The sequence below is a fragment of the Gopherus evgoodei genome, chromosome 4 (assembly GCF_007399415.2).
Source record: "Gopherus evgoodei ecotype Sinaloan lineage chromosome 4, rGopEvg1_v1.p, whole genome shotgun sequence".
Classification (NCBI taxonomy): Eukaryota; Metazoa; Chordata; order Testudines; family Testudinidae; genus Gopherus; species Gopherus evgoodei.
The window spans coordinates 49,330,555-49,350,837 of NC_044325.1; the positions used below are offsets into that span (position 1 = coordinate 49,330,555).

At 40.9% G+C, this 20,283-nt stretch overlaps 1 protein-coding gene across 2 annotated transcripts; it reads right to left on the reverse strand.

The window, feature by feature from the left end:
• Nucleotides 1–235: 235 nt before the first annotated feature.
• PSMA6 (proteasome subunit alpha 6) lies at nt 236–18,786 on the reverse strand. 2 transcript variants are annotated; one of them, XM_030559270.1, is made up of 7 exons: nt 18,574–18,786; nt 12,347–12,441; nt 10,749–10,830; nt 10,273–10,428; nt 8,243–8,421; nt 4,174–4,268; nt 236–445 (listed from the first exon to the last, which is right to left on the reverse strand). In XM_030559270.1, exons 3-7 carry the CDS (start codon nt 10,762–10,764, stop codon nt 388–390), a joined length of 504 nt encoding a protein of 167 aa, XP_030415130.1. In that variant the 5' UTR covers nt 10,765–10,830; nt 12,347–12,441; nt 18,574–18,786; the 3' UTR covers nt 236–387. The 2 variants fall into 2 exon arrangements, with proteins under 2 accessions (XP_030415130.1, XP_030415129.1); XM_030559269.1 differs by having other exon boundaries at nt 18,570–18,733.
• Between the last annotated feature and the right edge of the window lie 1,497 nt (nt 18,787–20,283).

A 20,283-nucleotide genomic window follows, 5' to 3' on the forward strand; every position in this document is an offset into this window, starting at 1 on the left:
TAAGCATAACAATCCCAAATGAGCATGGGCAGCATTTTGGGTTAATAGTGACACAGTTAGTCATGTCAAACCTAGGGAATCAATTCATTACCATATTTTCCTTCACAAACTCATTAGGCAAGAGGCAAATGACTGCAGAAGTGTTCCAAGCTATCAAATATTTTGAATTACGTCTTCACAGCTCTGAAAAAGCAAGCTCATTTTAAACAAGGTATGGCAATTAAAGCAAACACCAAACGTTTTCAAAAACCTCTGTTTTATTTGGACAGAGTAAAATACACCATATAGCATTCCATTTTCAGACCATAATCCAGAGCCATTAATAAGTGTTTTCTTTTTACCAAACATCCTGGCCAGAAGCACAGTCAATGCAACTAGGAAAACTAGTTAATCTCTCTCTGCTAGCGCTACGAGGTGTGTATCAATCTCCGCTTCTGTAAGGATTCTAAAGGGAGGGAAAAAAAAGAATTCTGGAAATAGTTTTGTTTATTCTTCTCCTTAACCCACCATCTTCCATCTTTAATGTCCCGACATATAAATGTAAGTAGTACAGCTGCATCTTTTGTCTGCTTAAAATAATTGCTAGAGCAATGAATGAGCCATGCTGATTATTTCTGAAAAACCAACAGGAGAGTCTAGGGTCCTGGAGAGCAATGGGGACAGTGATGGGACAGAACAGGTCATTATATAGGTCATTAGTAATACCCTTGCAAAACTGATGAGGTAGCTACCATGATGTACTTGGGGGGCGGGGGCAGGAAGAGGGGAATAAGAGTGGTCCAAAGTAATCAGTAGGATGATTACTTCAAAGGGGATTCAAATTCGGTGGTCCTCTTTTCTTGAAAGGATGGCTATGACCAGATTATGGAAGTCCCTCCCCTCCTCCCCCAGCATACACACTCGCTGTCAGAGAATACAAGGGCGAAGCCTTAGCATGGGCCCTTGAACGGCAGTGGCAAAAGGGGGAGCATGGCAGTAGGTGCCTGTTAGGAGGGAATCTTCTGTGCCATTTAACATTGAGCTAACTTGCATTTAGTTTTCCTAAAACATATTAAATGCAAAAAAAGCCAGCATTATTTCATCTTTAATGTTGCACTAACAACCATTCAAGTTAGGAAATCCCCAAAACTGATGTTATACCATGCTTGCAGGAGTTAAATATTAAAGAACAAACTGAAATTAAATTTAACTAAGTAAACAAACAGAAGATGTATGTACAACATGGCCAGGTTAGTGCTGTGAAAACAACTATCCCTTTTGGAACTTCCAGGCGGTGTATTTGATATTTCACCGTAAGGGCGCAATACTGGCAGTTTATTTTAAAGGAAGAGAAAGAAAGAATTCCAGAGCTAATTGATCTAGGAAGCTTACAAGTTCCACTGGTTTCACAAGTAGAGCCTAAGTGTTCCTTGAACCTAGGTATATGCTAAAGCCCCCAGTGATTCTAAATGCAGCCTTTAACTCAGTCATCTTCAAATGACCTCTTAAGAAACTTGATATAGAGCTATTTGGCCTGTAGAGTTTACAAGCTTTGCTGGCTTTGCCAATGGAGTACAGTGTCTTTAACTGGGGTGTCTTTAAAGTGTGCTTGGAAAAAAGTTCCAATATGCACAGGCAGAGCTATCCACAAGTGTTTATATATATAAAACATTAATGTAAAGGTTATGTTTTCATGTAGGGCCTGGCAAAGTTTACATAAAATTTATAAACTAAATTTATTATTCCTGATTAGCTTCAGGAATCCATGACTGAAGGACTAGTACTACAACTTAGCTTCCAGCCAAACAGAAAAAGCCTACATTCACATTAAAAATATTCCCCTCATTCTAAATACAGATTAGCCCACAGCTATGACTAAAAAGCTCTAATTTACATGACAAATTAAGAAAGAAGCAAGTTTGCGGTTTGATTCAAGAGTCCTAATTTGGGATTGCTATTCTGTTGCATAATAGGATTACAACGCATTTATACAAGCAGGGGTTAGAGTGCACAACTGGAAAGTGGATAATAGCCCTAGACAATCTCATTTACTGACACTTAATGGACAATGCAGAAAACCAGCTCTGTTGAAGTCTCGCCCAGATACCCCTCCCAAAAGCTGGCCAAGCCAATTTGACTAGGCTCAAGAAGTAAAGACGACAAAGGACTTAGTAGGTTTTATGAACTGGGTAGACAGACCCCACAACTGGGGGAGAGGGAAGGGGAAAGGAGAGTTTGGGGTAAGCTACATCCTACCTAAGTTTATTTAAGATAAATGTGTGTGTAGACCTTTTGTGTTAAAAACCCTGTTCTCTTGCTACGCTTTCTTCCTACTATTGAGATTAAACAACATTTGTTTTGAAAGAGCTATCTGGGTCCCATATTCACACGTGGTCAGCGGTCACAGCTCCCGTAAGGAAGACTTGCTGGTACACAACCCAGCTGGGGCTGCTGAGTAATTGTGGTTGGTGCAAAAGGTGCTGTAAAATCACAGTATTCCACCCCAGAACAAGTGAAGGCAAGAGATCCACCTCAGAACAGGTGAAGGCAAGAGACCCAACACCACAACAGGTAAAGGCAAGAGACTCAAACTGGAGGAGTACACTCAAAGACCTGGGAGGGGGAGGGAAGGAGCAGCTAACACTGATTTAATCTATATTTTAAGTTGCATGCACCCATAAATCTATTAACTAGCTGGAGAAGTTATGAATCACCACTTTTCAAGAATGAGCAAGAGTTATCTCAGCGATAGTTACTCCAGAAGATTTACTCAAAGACCTTCTCCATATGAGGAAAAAATGTTTTTAAAAAATGCATTAGCAAACACATTAATTAAAATATTGAACATTAATTGTAATTACTTGGATAATGGAGCGGAGAATGTACTTATAAAATCTGTGGATGAGACCAGGCTGGGAGGGGTTGCTAGCACTTTTGAGGGCAGGATTAGAATTCAAAGCAACCTCAACAAATTGGACGAGAATTAGTCTAAATCAACAAGATGAAATTCAATAAAGGCAAGTGAAAAGTACTATGCTTTGGATGGAAAAAAAAATCAAATGCACATGAACAAAATGAGGAATGACTGACCAGGCAGTAGTACTGAACAAGGATCTGGGCATTATAGTGGATCACAAACTGAATATGAGCTGATAACATGATACAGTTATGAAAAAACTAGTATCATTCTGGGGTGTATCAACAGGAATGTCTTATATAAAAGACACAGAACGTAAATGTCCTGCTCAATTAGCTGAAGTAGTGTGTCCAATTCTGGGCACCACACTAAGAAAGATATGGATAAATTGCGACAGCCCAGAGCAGAGCAACAAATATGAAAACTTGAGCTCCGAGGAAACTTCAAAAGAACTGGGCAATTTTAGCCTTGAGAAAAGAAGACTGAGAAGTTCTTGATAACAATTTTCAAATATGTTAAGGGCTGTTATAAAGAGGAAGATGATCAACTGTTCTCCATGTCCACTGAAGGTAGGACAAAAAGTAATTGTCTTAATCTGCAGCAAGGGAGATTTAGCTTAACTATTAGAAAAACCTTTCTAACTATAAGCACTAGACCAGGCTTCCAAGAGAGGTTATGAAAACCCCATCATTGTCCAACCTGTTCTTAAAAGCCTTCAAACACGTGTCAGGGATAGTGGCTAGGCACACTTGGTCCTGCCTCAGCATGGAGGTGGGGGAATGGAAGGAGGAGGGACGGACAAGATGACCACTCAAGGTCCCTTCCAGTCCTATGTTTCTATGATGCTATGTTTTTAGACACCATTTAGCACCTAGCATAGACTAGGTTTAACACCTCTAAAACATGCTAGTTATCATGGTCAATGGCAAGGGAAGAGGATGGTAGACCATGTCTAGTCCACGCCAGTCGATACTAGGTGTTAATACATTTTAACTAAGAACTGCTTAAAACATGTTATATAATGTTGTTTTTTTTTAAAAGTCTTCCTGTCTAGTCAGAACTCAAAGTAGGGCCACAGTTCCCAACTACAAAGGGTGATCTGAAAGGACATCTTCAAACTTTCCCCCACCCCAAATTTTTAGAAAATGGCAAGTGATTTTTTCCCCCCAATGTCTTTTTATTTCCATCTATATTTTAATCTACGTTTATGAAGGGAGTTAAAATTAGCCATTCATAACGAGGAAAGCACACTAAGTTCCACTAGTCATTTAACTTACCTGAATTTAGGGTTTTCAACTGTAACTACTCCAACTTCTAGTTCCGAAGGTTTGAAATCAATGGACAGCACAGTAGACAGGCAAGTTATTCCTGTCTAAAAGTAAATGTTAGATAAAAGATAAATACTGAAAAAAGAGCACTCAAAACATTGTCAAGACCTACCCGTCTTTCAATTTTAAGTTAAATCACTCCCTCTCTTCCCACATACTCCCACATTTTCAAACATAAATTGATCCTGTAGCAAAATTCAGGTCTCTCTCTTCACCCCAGGCAAACAACATACAAGATAAGGATACCCTAATAATCAGCGTATCTTGGAATTTCCTGACAAGAAAATCCAACAAGTTGTTTACCATGCAAAGGTTAAAATCTTTTGATCTGAGCTGAAAATAGAACACATTTACCACCAACAAAAAAAAAAAACCCCAAACAATCTAGATATCTTAATTACAAGCCAGTTTTACCTTTGTAGTGGTGGTGGGGTGTGTGTATGTGTGTGTGGTCACCACCATGCTTTTCACAAACAGATACACAAGTAACTTGTGCAGTTACTATTTCATGTTCTTCTTTTTTATAACACGCCCTCATATTTGGGATTTAAGAAATACTGCACTTAACCACGATTATTACCTTTTCTGTTTTTACTAATTATCCAAGGTATGTGTTACAAGTTCTCTCTCAACCTCTTTCCATACTTAATCCTGCACTGAAGTCATAATTGTAATGTTGAGGCTATCTTCTCACAATGATGAAGGGACAGAAAAGATCTTTTGTAAGTGGCTAGCTGTCCAAATTGATTTTAATGTTGCTGATATTTAATTGTATTGTTAATGGTGCATTAGGGTGATGAGAGCCTTGGATAGGCATCTTTTTAGCTATTTAAATTGAAAAATAAATAGAAATGCAATATTTCTGAAACACTAAACTGATGTGTTGTAGTAGAATTATGCCTTCAATGCAGGGTCCAGTAGAAGCCAGATTACGGAAGAATCTTTTAAATCAAACATACATACACACACAAAGCCTTTCACCAGGATCCTGGAAAAGCACAAAGATGCCATCAGGTTTCTTGGTTTTGCTCAACAGAGTCATTTATCATGGCTGACTGACTTTAAAAGAAACACTTAATAGGGTCAACATAGGCCCAAAATACATGTTTGTGAAGATATTTTAACAAAACCTTAAAAAAAGCCACCAATAGAAGTGTTTCTATGAATTGACTGGAACTGGAACTCATTTGCATTTAAACATTCCTTTCAAGCATCTGCTTCCAAAACATTCCAGTGCTGTGCATTAAAAACAGAACATGAAACTGACTAGGAATAGCCTCAATCTACTTCAACTGCCCAATGTGAGCAATATACAAGCTGCCAGGAAACCATGGCAAAAGAATAAATTTTATTTTTGAGATGACTATTTTGGATGGGATATTAAAAGGAGTTTGAGGGAGTTAGGTATTCATCTCACATTGAAATTCAATAAGATTTGAGTGCCCAGCACCCTTAAGGCTCTTTTGAAAACCCCAGTTTTGAGCTCTAATAATTTTGGGTGTTAAAATTATGACTGCTTAATTGTCCCTATAAGGTTGTAATTTATAACTGAATATAAGCAATGTGAGAAGATGTTCTAATGCTAACAAAGCTTTTTAAAAGCTTACACAGTTGTGCAGACTTGAAGAAGAATCCAAACAATTTAGCTAAAAACCTCTCGATTCCATTTCTAAACATGTATCTGTATTTAAATCAGCCATCTCCTGTTGAATCCTGCAGCGGAGTCAATTTTATTTTAAGGTTGTTACACCAAACACTGCAGTCACATAAACTGTATCACAAGATCAGCATTGTGACTTAAGAACAAGATCAGACAGGACAAATAGATGTGCCATGAAGAGGACTGTTTAAACTCAAATCTCCTACGTTTAGCTGAAACCGTAAGGAAAATTATCAAACACAAGATAGAGTGTTGGCTTATTTTATAAGTAGTTTACATTTCAAGGCTGTGTCTTGAATGACAATTTCAATAATAACTGGCTTTATACTGACTGCATGTACACATATGCAATAACGGACATACAATTGCTGAACTGAGTATCTCAGGAGTCAGACAGTGCATTTCTATACCCAGCCACACTGCAGAGCTAGTGCTAGGATCAAGGTGATTTCCTGGCCCTTCATCTTTCCTCCAGTGGAACAGCAGGATAATTAGCACCAATGCACAAGAGATTAGAGTGCAGTGCGACTGATGCCCAATGGGGACATAATAGCTTCCACAACGTATTTTTAGGAGCTACTTGTTTTGTGGTCAGTTTCAGAGGAAAGAAAAATACAACTGGAACCCCCACCCCCACCCCGATTTAAAGTCTGCCCTAAAATGTGGAGTAAACTCACCACCCCCCTCGCTGTAAATAGCACTATAATCTCTGGCACAACTGCACTTTTAGTACCTTGCCCCTCTAACAGGCCAAATATGGAGGATCAGGAAGTCAATATCTTCCTATCAAGGCTTCTACTGGTAGCCCTATGGATATCCAAATCCATTATAGGGGATGCATCCTTGACCAAGATGATTCTAGTGTTGCTGTTGCAAAAAGCATGTGCATTTAACCACACCACCAACTGTCAGCACTGGTGGGACAGTAACTACCCAGAATATAGTAACTTCCTATTTTAAAGTGCTTTCTAGCATGCAGGTTGGTTTTAAAGCCTTTAAAACCATCTTCAGTGACTTGCTCTTCAGAGAGCAAATCCAAGATGACAACTACAAACTGAGGTGGCAGGATTTTCTGGTTTCCACAATCCAGGGTCCTGAACAACCAACACACTTAAAATGGCAATGGTGACTCTGCAGTAACAGGCCAGGAGCACTGAAATTTGATAACCAAGTAAACTATTTTAATAAAAGAAAAAACAGTCTGTCTATATTCAAAAGAACTTGAAGGGTGGAACAAAACAAGATTTCACTGCTTTTGTCAGTTTACAAGGAGGAAAATATTATACATCCAACAACTAAACAATGACAACATTGAGAAAATCCTTAAGTCAAAGCATACTATATATAGATATTGGAGGGCAAATGGTGGTAAGCCATCTGAGGGCTTGTCTACATCACAAAGTTGCAGTGCTGGTGAGGGGGTTACAGCGCTGCAACTTAGGAGGTGTACACATCTGCAGGGCATCACCAGCGCTGCAACTCCCTGTTTGCAGCGCTGGCCGTACTCCCGTTTTGTCTCGGGTGTAGAGGATCCAGCGCTGGTAATCAAGTGTAGACACTTACCAGCGCTTTTCTTGACCTCCGTGGAATAAGCAGGTATCCCAGCATACCTGAGGAAGCGTCTGGTAATCAAGCAGGTCTCCTTCCCTGCGGTTTGCAGGGGGGTTCGGGGAACGCGAGAGCAAACCGCGGCGAAGCTGGTCTCCTTTCCCGGTTTGCTCTCGCATTCCCCGAACCCCCGTGCAAGCAGGTCTCCTTCCCTGCGGTTTGCAGGGAGGTTCGGGGAACGCGAGAGCAAACCGCGGCGAAGCTGGTCTCCTTCCCCGGTTTGCTCTCGCGTTCCCCGAACCCCCCTTGAAGCCGCCCAACAGCGCTGCAGTGTGGCCACATCTAACACCACTTGCAGCGCTGGTTGCTGTAAGTGTGGCCACTCTGCAGCGCTGGCCCTATACAGCTGTACTAATACAGCTGTAACAACCAGCGCTGCAAAATTGTAGATGTAGACATACCCTAATAGAACATTCTAATGTCAATGTGTATGTGACTCGTGTGTTTTACAAGGAATTCTCGATACACAGAATAAGATGTCCCACTAGTGCCATTACCCCATTTGGACGTATGAACAGCCTTATGAAACACTGATAAAGAAAAAGCATAGCACAAACACAAGCAAACAGTTTGGTTAGCTCTATTTAAGCACTTTCAAAACTAAGATTATTTCCTAGTGAAAACAGCTGCTTACTATGGCAGTGACACTGGGCATCATAACAAATACTTCTTTGCATCATAACCCTTTATAGTAGTACTACAGGTAGTGGAGCACTTTCGGCTCAGTTTGATTTTCCCCTACTGGCTTACCTCTACTGTCTGTTCGAACGTCCAGTCATATTTCTTCTTCACTTTCTTTTCAAGAAAGCTGGTTGACTCTGTTTGTTTGACTCCTGCAGCTGTGGCCTTGAACCCACAATAGTAACCTGCAGGATCACACTTATATACCTGAGGGCCATGTTCTTCATCAATACCAATCAGTATCATGCCTTAATAAAACAAAACAAGACTTTACATTTTAATTTTTGATATAATCAAAGTCAAAGTGTCATGTGCTTGGGAATTCTGACTTTTACAACGTAGACTCTCCTCTAGTATGAACTGGGACAGTGCACAGCTAAATACCTTTTTGGACCTAGATCCATTATTCTGAGGTTCATGTTTCCCCTTTATCGCTAAGGTGACATACCTCTCAATTGTGCCTCATTTCCAGGTGTGTACTTCATTTTAGACCAAACTAGATTTTTAATCACACACAAAGCAAACCATTAATTAAATGCAGAAAATGTAATGCAATGTTGACTTTGCAACAGAGCCACAAGGTTAGGTAATACAAAAGTTAAGGTACTAGTAACAAGGTAAAATCAGCTGCAGTGCACTCCTGTACTATCTACTGTAGAATGTCATAAATTAAGCAAACATTTAACCTGAAAAAAATAGGAAGTTTTACAAATACGTTGCATAGTCAAGTTACGTACATTTTTGACTAACATTTTAACTTTACAATATTGCTTCACACTGCATTACACTGCATTTCTATTTAATTTCATTGATTTTTTTTAAAAAGTGAAGGAAAAGAAAAACTTCAAAATCAAACTTGTAGATCTTAGATGCTCATCTAATTTTACCAGTGCAGCTTTTAAGATCTTTGAACTACTAATTTTACACAAGTACAGGTAATAAGCAGATGCTAAGTTGAGATTTACATTCAGTATGCAATTTTGAAACAGTAAATTAAAACCTCAGAACACTCTGAACAGATTAAGCACCATAAATAGAGCTGGTTGAAACTTGTATTTTTGATCTACACTAATTTTCAGGTTTTTTTAATTGAGGTTATTTCGCATTGAAATGAAACCAAATTTGCCAAAATTTCTCAGCAAAATCAAGAAACTTCTTTCAGAAACACCAGAAGACAGCGTTTCCATATAAAATTTATGAAACAGACAAGAATGTCAACTTAATTGAGCTGCTGCTAGTGCTCCCAGTGTCTGCAGCTCTGCTGCAGCCCACCTGTGGGCTGTCCCTGGCCCCAGGGAAGTCCACATGTTGGGGCTACCCTAGAGCAGCAGAGCCTTTAAGCCAGTCCCAGGACTTCCAAGCTTTGTGGAAGGGATCCTATAACCCCTTAGAGCCCCCGCTGGAGCTGAGGTTCTCTAGGCTTCCATGCTCCCTGCTGTGGAGTTGGAAGCCCAACCTCAGCTACAAGTGATGCTCCTGGGTCCAAGCAGGGAGACCGGAAGCCCTGGCCTGATGGGGCTACGCTTACAGCAAGACTCTCAGGGCTTCTAGGCTCTGTGCTCTGGTGCCCTCCCTGCCGCACAACTGGGAGCCTAGAAGTCCCCAGGGCTGCTAGGCTCCCTGCTCCATGTGAAGGAGTTCGATACTTCAGGGTACCTGAAGGCAGGGCTACTCTGGAGCTATGGACCCTGGGATCCAGACTGCAAGCAGGCCATTAGGAAAGCAGGCAGGTTTCCCAAAACGTTTCGCCTCCTTGAAACAGCGTTTTTTGATTAAATTAGGTTTCCTCATAACGTATCTAACCAGTTCTACTCATAACACCAAGGGAAAATAATATAACACAAGAAAAACTGACAACGAGGTTAAATTGTTTGCCTGAATTCATACGGTGAGTCAACGGCAGAAATAGCAACATAATCCCACAGTCCAGACTCCAACACCCCTGTTTTAACCATTAGCCACCACTACTCTTTACATTACGCCCATATCATTTTACATATCTAGAAAAGTTGGTTAGAATTTGTTCCCCTACGTTTAATTTAAAAAATAAAATCTGTATCTGCTAGATTTATCGATCTGGCACACTCTACTATACTTACAGCAACCAAGAGGCCTCATTTCAGCATTTTGCGTGTAGACCTGAGAAATATCTGCAATCCTTTTACACAGCATATCCACTGGGATCTCATAGCCATACTTGTATTTCCAGTTAGCAGCCTCGTAGCGGGCTCTCTGAACCTGAGACCTGCTGTCAGCTAATATAAAAGACAAAATATTTACTCCCACTAAAATAAGCATTACTTCCACTAAAAAATGTTTAGAGAAAGTTCTTGAAAACACACCACACTGCATTGCTGGATATGCTGTTGATAGCACTAATCTGATCTCCATTCTGGAAGATCCCAATGTGCTAAATTTAAACAAATTGTCAGTTTGTAAATAGCAAATCTCTTAAACCTCATCTCCAGTTTTGGATTACAGGAGTTTGTAAACATCAGTGTAACATGAAATGAAGTAACAAAAGAAAAAAGTATTTAAAAAATTTGGATATTTAAACAAAAGGTAAATTAATTACCTGTCATTCCTGTCATTACACATCCAATAGTTTCAGTAATTCTGAATAAATGAGTCACTGTGCTGGAATCCAATAACTTGTCCTAATGGACAAAAATACTGAAATAATTTAAAAGAAACAATAGTCCTTTACCCACACATAAGAGACATATTATTACCAGATCACTGAGGCCAGGTCTACACTACAGGGGAAAAACTCCCCCCCGACCCCAAGCAACGCAGTTATACTGACCATAAGCTTCACATGCAAACACTGCTATGTTGATGGGAAAGCTTCTCCCGTCAGCATAGGAGTGTCTTCACTTCAGCGGTGCAGCTGCATCAATGCAGCATATTAAGTGCAGACCTGCCCTCAAGCCAACAAGAGGCAGAAATCAGAAAATTAAGGTGGAAACTGTCTTCCAAGCACTCCACTATCTACTATCAGCATGGAAAGGGGGGAAGTTCTAACATCACACTGCATTTGCAAAGAGTCGCTGAACTTCCATTATAAGTTCCTAGTATCTTGTTCTGCAGAAACGTGGGAAGAATTTCTACTACTATGGTCCAGTGACCAGTCATAAAGAGGTAGCAAAGGAAGAAGGGGACACCACCCAACATTCTAAGATTAGTCACTGAGGGGAAATGGAGGAAGATGGAATCCTCTTCCCCCAGATAATTTTGAGGATTCTTATACAAATATTTAGGAACCCCTAGTATGTTTGCTGCTTTTCAAATTAGGAGTCAAATTTTTCTCATCTTGCGTGCTTCTCTTCCTCAACATTGCTGTGTCACTCCATCCAATGTGCTGACAGACATTTACTGAAGTCTTGCTCTCTGTACCACTGATACAGTGCTTTACAGGTAAGGTTTCAGAAGAATAGGACTGGGAAAAATACACAGGTAAACAGTCCCCCATCTCAAAGACACATGTATTCTCAGATGGTCCAGGGCTTTGCAATAATGAAATTAAGTGGTGTGGAGTTGGGGTGCTGAGAAGGCACAATGGCAACAGATATTGTTTAATTCAGTGGTTTTCAAACTTTTTTTCTGGTGACTCAGTTGAAGAAAATAGTTGATGGCTGTGACCCAATGGAGCTGGGGCCAGAGATGAGGGGCTTGGATGCAAGAAGGGGCTCAGGGCTGGGGGTTGGAGTTTGGGATTGGGGCGCAGACTTACCTCGGGTGGCTCCCAGTCAGCGGCGCAGCGGGGGTGCTAGGACAGACTTCCTGCCTGTCCTGGCACTGCAGAGTGTACTGGACCCCGGAAGTGGCCAGGTCTGGCTTGTAGGAACCACCCTCCCCAGCTCCCATTGGCTGGGAACCAGCCAATGGGAGTGTGGAACTGGTGCTCGGGGCAGCGCGCAGAGCCCTGTAGCCCCCCCCCCGCTTCCGGGGCACAGCGTGGTGTCAGAACAGGTAGGGACTAGCCTGCCTTAGCTGGGCAGCACTGCCGATGGAATTTTTAACAGCTTGGTCGGCGGTGCCTTACATTCACAACCCAGTATGGGTCACGACTCACAGTTTGAAAACCACAGGTTTAATTCACAGACACATGGCTGATAATTTCACTAAATTTACTATTCACATTCCAGAAATAGGTTTGTTTCTTTTACTTACAGGTACTTTCTTCTGTGTTACAATTACTGCACAATCTTTCCCACGAACAGCTACTGATGTAAGGCCACCCTGGTTTATAGCCTTAAAAGCATATTCTAGAAAGATACATACAAAAATAATCAGAAATACTTGTACCATTGCCACTAATATCATGTTTGGGGCAGAGCCTGCAAGCCCACCACACACACACATATCCCACTGGGGACTGAGCCTCTTGTTTGCAATGGCTTGTCCCAATGGACAAAAATCCTGAGTTTGCCTCTCCTCTGTTCAATTAGAGTGCTGAACAGTATTAGATATTGGTGTTGCTCTCCCTTTTAAAATTTGAAACAAGAAATTCTGTGTCCCTGCCAGAGAGCAAGCAACCAATGTTAAGGTTTAATAAAAAAATAATAATCAGGCAATCAAGTCAGGAAATATAGATTTAAGTTTAAAAGTTCAACCTTAATTTTACCACCTTCAATAAGTTATGTTAAATATAGCATATAAAATACAATTTGTTATAAACCTTACATATAGTAAGCTACCAGTGCCAAGTACTTCTGCTTGGCTTGATTTTTAAGTCTCAACAAGATCTGCAGAACAAGCCAATAAGGGGAAAAGCAGTTCAGTGGTTCACTGAAACAGCCCAATGTCAAAACATTAACTTGGAACCAATGTAAAAAAATGAATAAAAAAACCCTTTCCACTTGCAGAAAGTAAATGGTTATAATTCTAAAGTCACTGGATTAGATATTAATTAATTAAGACTTAAAATTAAATCAAAACTCAAGCCAGTACTTTAATTTATTGTAAGAATGAATAAGCTATACCTGCTTATTATATTACATACACCGTACTTAATCAACGGAAACAATTTGTGACAGAGAGACTATATAACAAGAAAATCACAAGGGGCCCAGAAATCAAGGTTGAGCTTTCAGCAGTACCTCAACATTTTCTGGATTCTGGATATTAAGACTGCATTAATTAAAATAAATTCCTTTTTGGGGAATAAAGTATTTATATCTACCTAGAAGAAACCAACAACTCAAGTTGTAAATTCAATTATCTCTTAAACCATGCTGCTGTTGACTATGGCCTCCCAAGCACCTAAGAACAAGTAAGTTCCCCATGAATTTTATTTGGTACTTGCATATTAAAAGATGAGAGATTATAAATTCATATTTACATAGCACCTAATTATCAACCACAACTATTTGGCACTAGCTAAATTTATAACTAGTAAACAAAATTTATGATAATGTTCTGACTAAGCATTCATTATAAATTGCTCTACCTCAGCTTCTAGGTAGACATCCAAAGAAAGCCGTTGTTGCAGTTTAACTTGTCCCAATTAAGTAATTGTATTGCAATAGTATTTGACATTTGTACAGGCTCTTTCATCCTTCAGCATTTCAGTGGTACTGTGCATATGTACTCAAACTGCAGCAGGCTCTGCACAGCATGTAGAACTTCACAACAATGGGAAAAGGGGAAATTTTGAAAAACACCTACACAACAAATTCTACTTGAAAAAAATCTCCCCTTTCTAAAGCTGACACAATAGAACACAAGGGAATGCCCGAACTCTGAGGCAAGTTAACAGCAACAAGGGGTGGTTATGAAAAGAACTGTTGCCTCCTCCAAGCTTCCAGACATCATTTCAGCAGCAAGTTTCTCAGCTTTGGGAAGTAAAAGACAAAGTTCCTCCTGAAGTCAGCTCATCCACATAACGCACACAGTCACATTCTATGTGCTACCCAATTGTTTTCAACATTTAATTTATCAAACTAAAGTATCTTTTGAATGATTACATTAAGCAACTTGAATTTATAAGGGATTGAAGTGGGAGAAAAAAGCCATTCTGTACTATGCACACTGTTTAGTTTGCCCCTATGTTAAATCTATATCCTAAATTTAAAAGTTTTCTTATTTTCAAATCAGATTGTCCCAATTCAGTTATTATACTGCAATAGTATTTTGTAATTACGCAGAACCACAGTTCTTTCTCTAACCCAACGGGATTCAGCATTTGACTAAGTTGGGTATGGCAAGTGAGTGAAAGAGCTTTGCAATGCCATGCTCAATTCCCAAGTTTCTGGTTCCCTGGATGGCAAGAGGCTAGGACTATTGCAGAAGCATAAACACACACAACCACCACTCTTCAAGCCAGTGAAGGTGCTGTAACAGTTAGATCCTAAGAATTGCGCTCTCATCTAATCCAATTCTCTAGCTGGAGAGATGGGGACTGTAGAAGGTTGAGAAAGTGAGGTGGGGAAGAGAAATAGTAATAACTGCAGGAAATAATTGTGTATGTGCTATAGTAGAGAAAATCCTCTTGACTTGGCAAGGAATTCCAGAGACTGCTCAACACATAAAAAGTTTTCTAGGAAGATAATGCACATCTGAGAACACTTTTAGAATGAAAAGTATCTGGACAGTCTAGCATTACACGAATCAGTGGTTTATGGTTTTTCATTGGTATGGCAGCCAACACAAGCGGCCGGAACTAACAAACATTCACGGGCCATTCAAGTAAGTGAAGAGTCAACTTGAAAACTGATGAATTAAAAAAATTATTTCCAAGCAGCCAGCCACATTCCATTACTTTGGAGCTAATCCCCCCCTCCACCAGCTACTTCAGGTAATCATCTAGCAAACCTAGAATGCTAAATTCTCATTTTTATTACTTTATGGGAATTATAGAACAGTCAACCTAACTTCAATACCTGGAAAGATACTGGAACAAGTTATTAAACAATCAGTTTATATGCATTTGGAGAATAGGGTTTAAAGTAATAGTCAGCATGGATTACAAATCATGCCAAACCAAACTAACTTCTTTCTTTGACAGGCTTACTAGCCTAGTGGAGAAGCCGGAGATGTGATACATCTTAATTGTAGTAAGAATTTTTTTACACAGTCCCACATGACAATCTCATAGACTAACTAGGGAAATGTAGTCCAGATTAAAATTACAATAATGTGGGCACACAACTGATTGAAAAACTGCACAAAGAATCGTTATCAATGGTTTGCTGTCAAACTGGGGGAACGTTATCTAGTGGGGACCCACCGTGGTCTGTCCTGGGTCCAGTACTATTCAGTATTTTCATTAATGACTTGGTTAATGGAATAGAGTATGCTTATAAAGTTTACAGATGACCCCAAGAGGGGAGGGATTGCAAGCACTTTGGAGGACAGGATTAGAATTCAAATGAACTTGACAATTTTGAGAAATGGTCTGAAATCAACATGATGAAATTCAGTAAAGACAAGTACAAAGTTCTACACTTAGGAAGCAAAAATCAAAATGCACAAATACAAAATGAGGAATAACTGGTTTAGGCAGTAGTACTGCTGAAGAGGATCTGGGGGTTTATAGTGGATCACAAACTGAATGAGTGTCAACAATGTGATCCCAGTTTTGAAATAAGATAAGATTCTCAGCTGTATTAACAGGGATGTTGCATGCAAGACACAGGAGGTAATTCTCCTGCTCTAGTTGGCACTGGTGAGGCTTCAGCTGAAGTACTGTGTCCAGTTCTGAACTGCACATTTTAGGAAAGATGTGGACAAACTGGAGCAAGTCCAGAGGAGAGCAACAAAAAAGATAAGAGGTTTAAAAACCTGGGCAGCATGTTTTTTGTCTTGAGAAGAGACAACTTTGGGGGGACCTGTAAACAGTCTTCAAACATGTTAAGAGCTATTATTAAAAAACACGGCAATTGATTATTCTCCATTTCTACTTCTTGTCCCACCTTCAAAGATCAGCTTAATATGCAGAAAGGGAGATTTAAGTTAGCTATTAGGAAAATCTTTCTAACTACAAGGATAGTGAAGCACTGAAATAGGCTTCCAAGTGAGTTGTGGAATTCCCATCATTGGAGGTTTTTAAGAACAGGCTAGACAAACACCTGCCAGTGATGGTCTAGATATATTTGGCCCTGCTCAGTGCAGGGGGCTGGATGAGACAACCTCTTGAGCCCTTTCCACCTCTACATGCCTATAATTCTATGACATCCTAATGACATGCAGCACAAACTAAAAATAAAAAGTCCCCTCTATGCTAATATTCAAACATTTAAATGGAAAATAGTTATGGCAGTGGCATCATCAGCGGAAAAACTGTACTAGGACATCAAAGGGCAAGAGAAAGAATCAAATTGGAGATAAGACCAACTATTAAGCTACCAAGGGGATGTCTAAGTGACTGATGCAGATTGTTCATTAAGATGTGTTCTTTTGTATCATTTATAATCAGAGAGTTCATGACTAAATTTAACATAAGAATGGCCATACTGAGTCAGACCAATGGCCCATCTAACCCAGTATCCTGTCTTCCAACAGAGGCTGGTGCCAGATGCTTCAGAGGGAGTAAATAGAACAGGGGAATTTATCAAGTGATCCATCTCATTTCTAACTTTACTTCAGGAGCCTTTTTTAAAATTTGTTTACATTTTCTTTTTTTAAATAAAAAAGCACTAGTGACAAACTCGAAATGCATTCCCAAAAATATTCAAAATTAATCAAACTAAATGGATTTGTTCTAACAAATGTGATAAAGCTGTGTTTCCTATGATTCTCAGTGATGGCTCCATAACACAGTTTAATTGATTCATAAATATTTTAAGTGTTTACATACATATTTGTTTGTAAAAACGCATACATTAACACCACACTACACACATTACATATAATAAAGACAAATGTATCATATACTTGCTTTTAGCATCAATGGTACCTTCAGAATGCAGGAACCCCTATTACTACTCTTGCGCTCCCTACACTACACTTGAAATGTTACAGCCGCACCACTGTAGCACTTCAATGTAGATACTACCTACATCAACAGGCAGGGTTCTCCCATCAATGTAGGTAATCCACTTCCCCAAATAGCAGTAGCTAGGTCAGATAAATTCGTCCATGAACCGAGCACTGTCTATGCTGCACGGCGGGGGGTGGGAGGGTGGTTAGGTTGGCTTAACTATGCCACTCCGGTGTGGATTTTTCACACACTCGAGCAACATAGCTGGGTCAACCAAACATTCTAGTGTAGACTAGGCCTTAAACATTGTTGATTCCTATTACTCTAATTGGGACAACTCTTTTCAACACCAGCTTGGGTTGGATAACCAGGGGAGTAACTGCTGAATTTGACTAAGGCAAAGGTTCTCCGCCCTAGGGCTGCCTGCAGCCCAATCAACACACAGCTGTGGCCCATGTGACAGGCTCAGGGCCATACAGACAGTTACATATTGTGTGACTGAGGCCTGCTTAACAAAGAGCTACATGTGCAACCCACAATGGTAAACAGGTTGAGAATCACTGGACTAAGGCATAAGGGTGCATTTATCAGATAATCTTTGTACAGCAGATTTAAAATGTACAGCACTATATAAGAACTAAACTGCTATTTTTAGCCAAATTTTCAAAGTGACCTCTTTGTGCTGCTCAACTTTGTGTATTACCTGCCAACACTAGTGCACATGTAAGTTCTATCACCCATATAAGCCAAATGATAGCACACTGAGCATGCATGCAAGTATTTGCATATCTAATGGCATGCAAGCACAAAGGCTAGGCAAAGGTCCCCCTGAAAATCTGGTCCGTTGCATGAAACAGTTTCTTATAACATAGGCACACCTTAGTCAATTTTAAAACATTTCGGTTTGAATACATACTTTTCCAAAGGCATTAAACTCTTGCTCCATTAAACACACAGAACAACTAGGCCTATTTATACAAAAAGAATCATCTATACAGACAGTAAGCCATTTTCAACAAGTTTTCTGCAGATATGATTACACTGGTGACAGGATATAATTTCAAAAAAGCTTTTTACAAACTATCTGATAATCACATAATTACTTTATTTGTACTAAAGTAGTGCTGAGAACTTCCCAATATGTTTCTGTGCTGGTTTAAGTAAATTTGTTTAAAAACACACTTCAAATTAAACTGGTGGCATATTCTCATGTACACAGCTCCGCCCTTTCAAATCTGTCTCCTAAAACAGGGACACTGCGCGGGCCCTGACATCATGGGGATGGGCACCGTATAACCTAGACTGGGCCGTATAATTGTTTTCATCCTGGGCTGGGGACGGAGAGAAGAGGAGACTCTCTCGGCAGCGTCAGACCCAGGCGCCCCGGGAACGGGGTGGGCCCGGGGCCCGGGGCCCAGGGCCCGGCGCGCAGCATGACGGGGCAGTTCGGCGGCTGCCAGGCCGGACACTCACCTACTTGGTAGAGGCGGCCCTCGGGGGAGAAGATGGTGATGTGGCGGTCGAAGCCGGCGCTGGAGCCTCGGGACATGGTGGGGGGAAGGCGGCAGCGGCGCAGAAAACCAGCCGGTAACGCAGCGCGCAAGGCCCGATCCCACCAGCCTGAGCTTGGGAGCCGCTCTGCGACAGGGAGTGCTTCCGGGACACGCAAACACGTGCTCCTCCGCGCAGGCGCAAACAACACACCATCGATCCGCTAGGGCCGAGTCGCCGCTAGCTCGCGTGTAGACGCGATACGCTGCGACAGCACGCGCCCGCTCCTCTGCGCATGGGTGTAATCAACAGCCTCGGCTCCCCTCCTGCAGTTACAACCCCCCGTCTAGTGCGCAGACGCAGGAGCGTGATGTGCCTTGGTACTGAGCAGGCAAACAAAACTGCGATTAGGTCCCCTTCACTGCGCAGGCGCTAGCGCTGGCCTGCTCAGGTGTGTGTGTGGGGGGGTCTCTGTGGCCTTTGCACCTGCCCCCAGCGCAAGGGGCCGGCCTGTAGGGGGGAGCTGCACCCTTTGGTGGTGGCCCTATTAGGGCTCGAGGTGGCCAGCATCATCCCCTTCTGCCAGCAGGGAAACTGGGCTGTTAGCACAGCCTAACCTCGCCTTCCCTGGCTGTTGGCCACACAGATACCCCCAATATGCAGTTCCTACATTGTGGGAGGACTGTGTGACAGATCAGGCTTGCAGCTCTCACATGTTGATTCACCTACACCTTCCTAAAGAACTGGTGCGAAGCAAATGGATGGAACATCAAATTCAAGTACAACCAGCAGTATACAATTTGGAAAACACTGGCTGTGGCAAAGTTGGGATGTTGGCCCTCCCAAGGCAGAGAAAAGCCATTCAGGAAGTTGCATGACCCCAGATCCATTCTACTTCCCTGTGAACATGCTCTTCTAACTATAGGAGTGGGTAGATCTTTGCAAACAAACCACCTCTTCTCGCTTCCAGTGATAGCCACAAATACAGCTACAGCTGCACTTACTACTTTAAAAAAAGACATTAAAAAAAAAAGGATGCTTCTCCAAATGCCTTTGACCTTGAAAGGGTTTTTTAGATGTATTTTTAACACATTCCCAGCCTCTGTCTCTGAAGCAGTATTATCTAGCCCAAGCAATCAAAAATCATTAGATAAGTTCCTAAAAAGTCAAGAGTACTTGTGGCACCTTAGAAACTAACAAATTTATTTGAGCATAAGCTTCGTGGGCTACAGCCCACTTCATCGGATGCTGTAGCCCACTAAAGCTTATGCTCAAATAAATTTGTTAGTCTCTAAGGTGCCACAAGTACTCCTTTTTGTGGATACACACTAACATGGCAGCTACTCTAAAAAGTCAAGACTGGTTTAAAAAAATCTTACATTTTAAAAGTAAGATATGGATTCTTTTTATTTGCTTTCTGGGCTTTTTTGTATGTTTGAGACTTTAGCGGTCACAATTTCAACCTTTACTCCATAATCATGAGAGCTAGAAACTTTTCCAAAATGAAAGTTGAGACTCTTATGTAAATTCCTGACTCTAAGATCTCTGACTTTAAGAAAAGCCAATATTGCAAAACTCATGACAAAAATCACAAGAGACAAAATCACACTGAATTATCTGAGCACCTCACAAGATTAATCAAAAAGGCTACTGTGACTCCAGTGTTTCTGCACCAATTTTGCTCAGTTCAGCCCAC

What these genes read in the sequence shown, in the direction of transcription:
- PSMA6 (XM_030559269.1), bottom strand. Translation starts at nt 18,645, where the DNA reads ATGTCCCGAGGCTCCAGCGCCGGCTTCGACCGCCACATCACCATCTTC. An exon ending in TGTAATGACAGGAATGACAG is followed by an intron (nt 10,429 to 10,748) that starts GTAATTAATTTA and finishes CTTTTATATTAG; the next exon opens with CTGACAGCAGGTCTCAGGTT. An exon ending in CGTTCGAACAGACAGTAGAG is followed by an intron (nt 4,269 to 8,242) that starts GTAAGCCAGTAG and finishes ATTTACTTTTAG; the next exon opens with ACAGGAATAACTTGCCTGTC.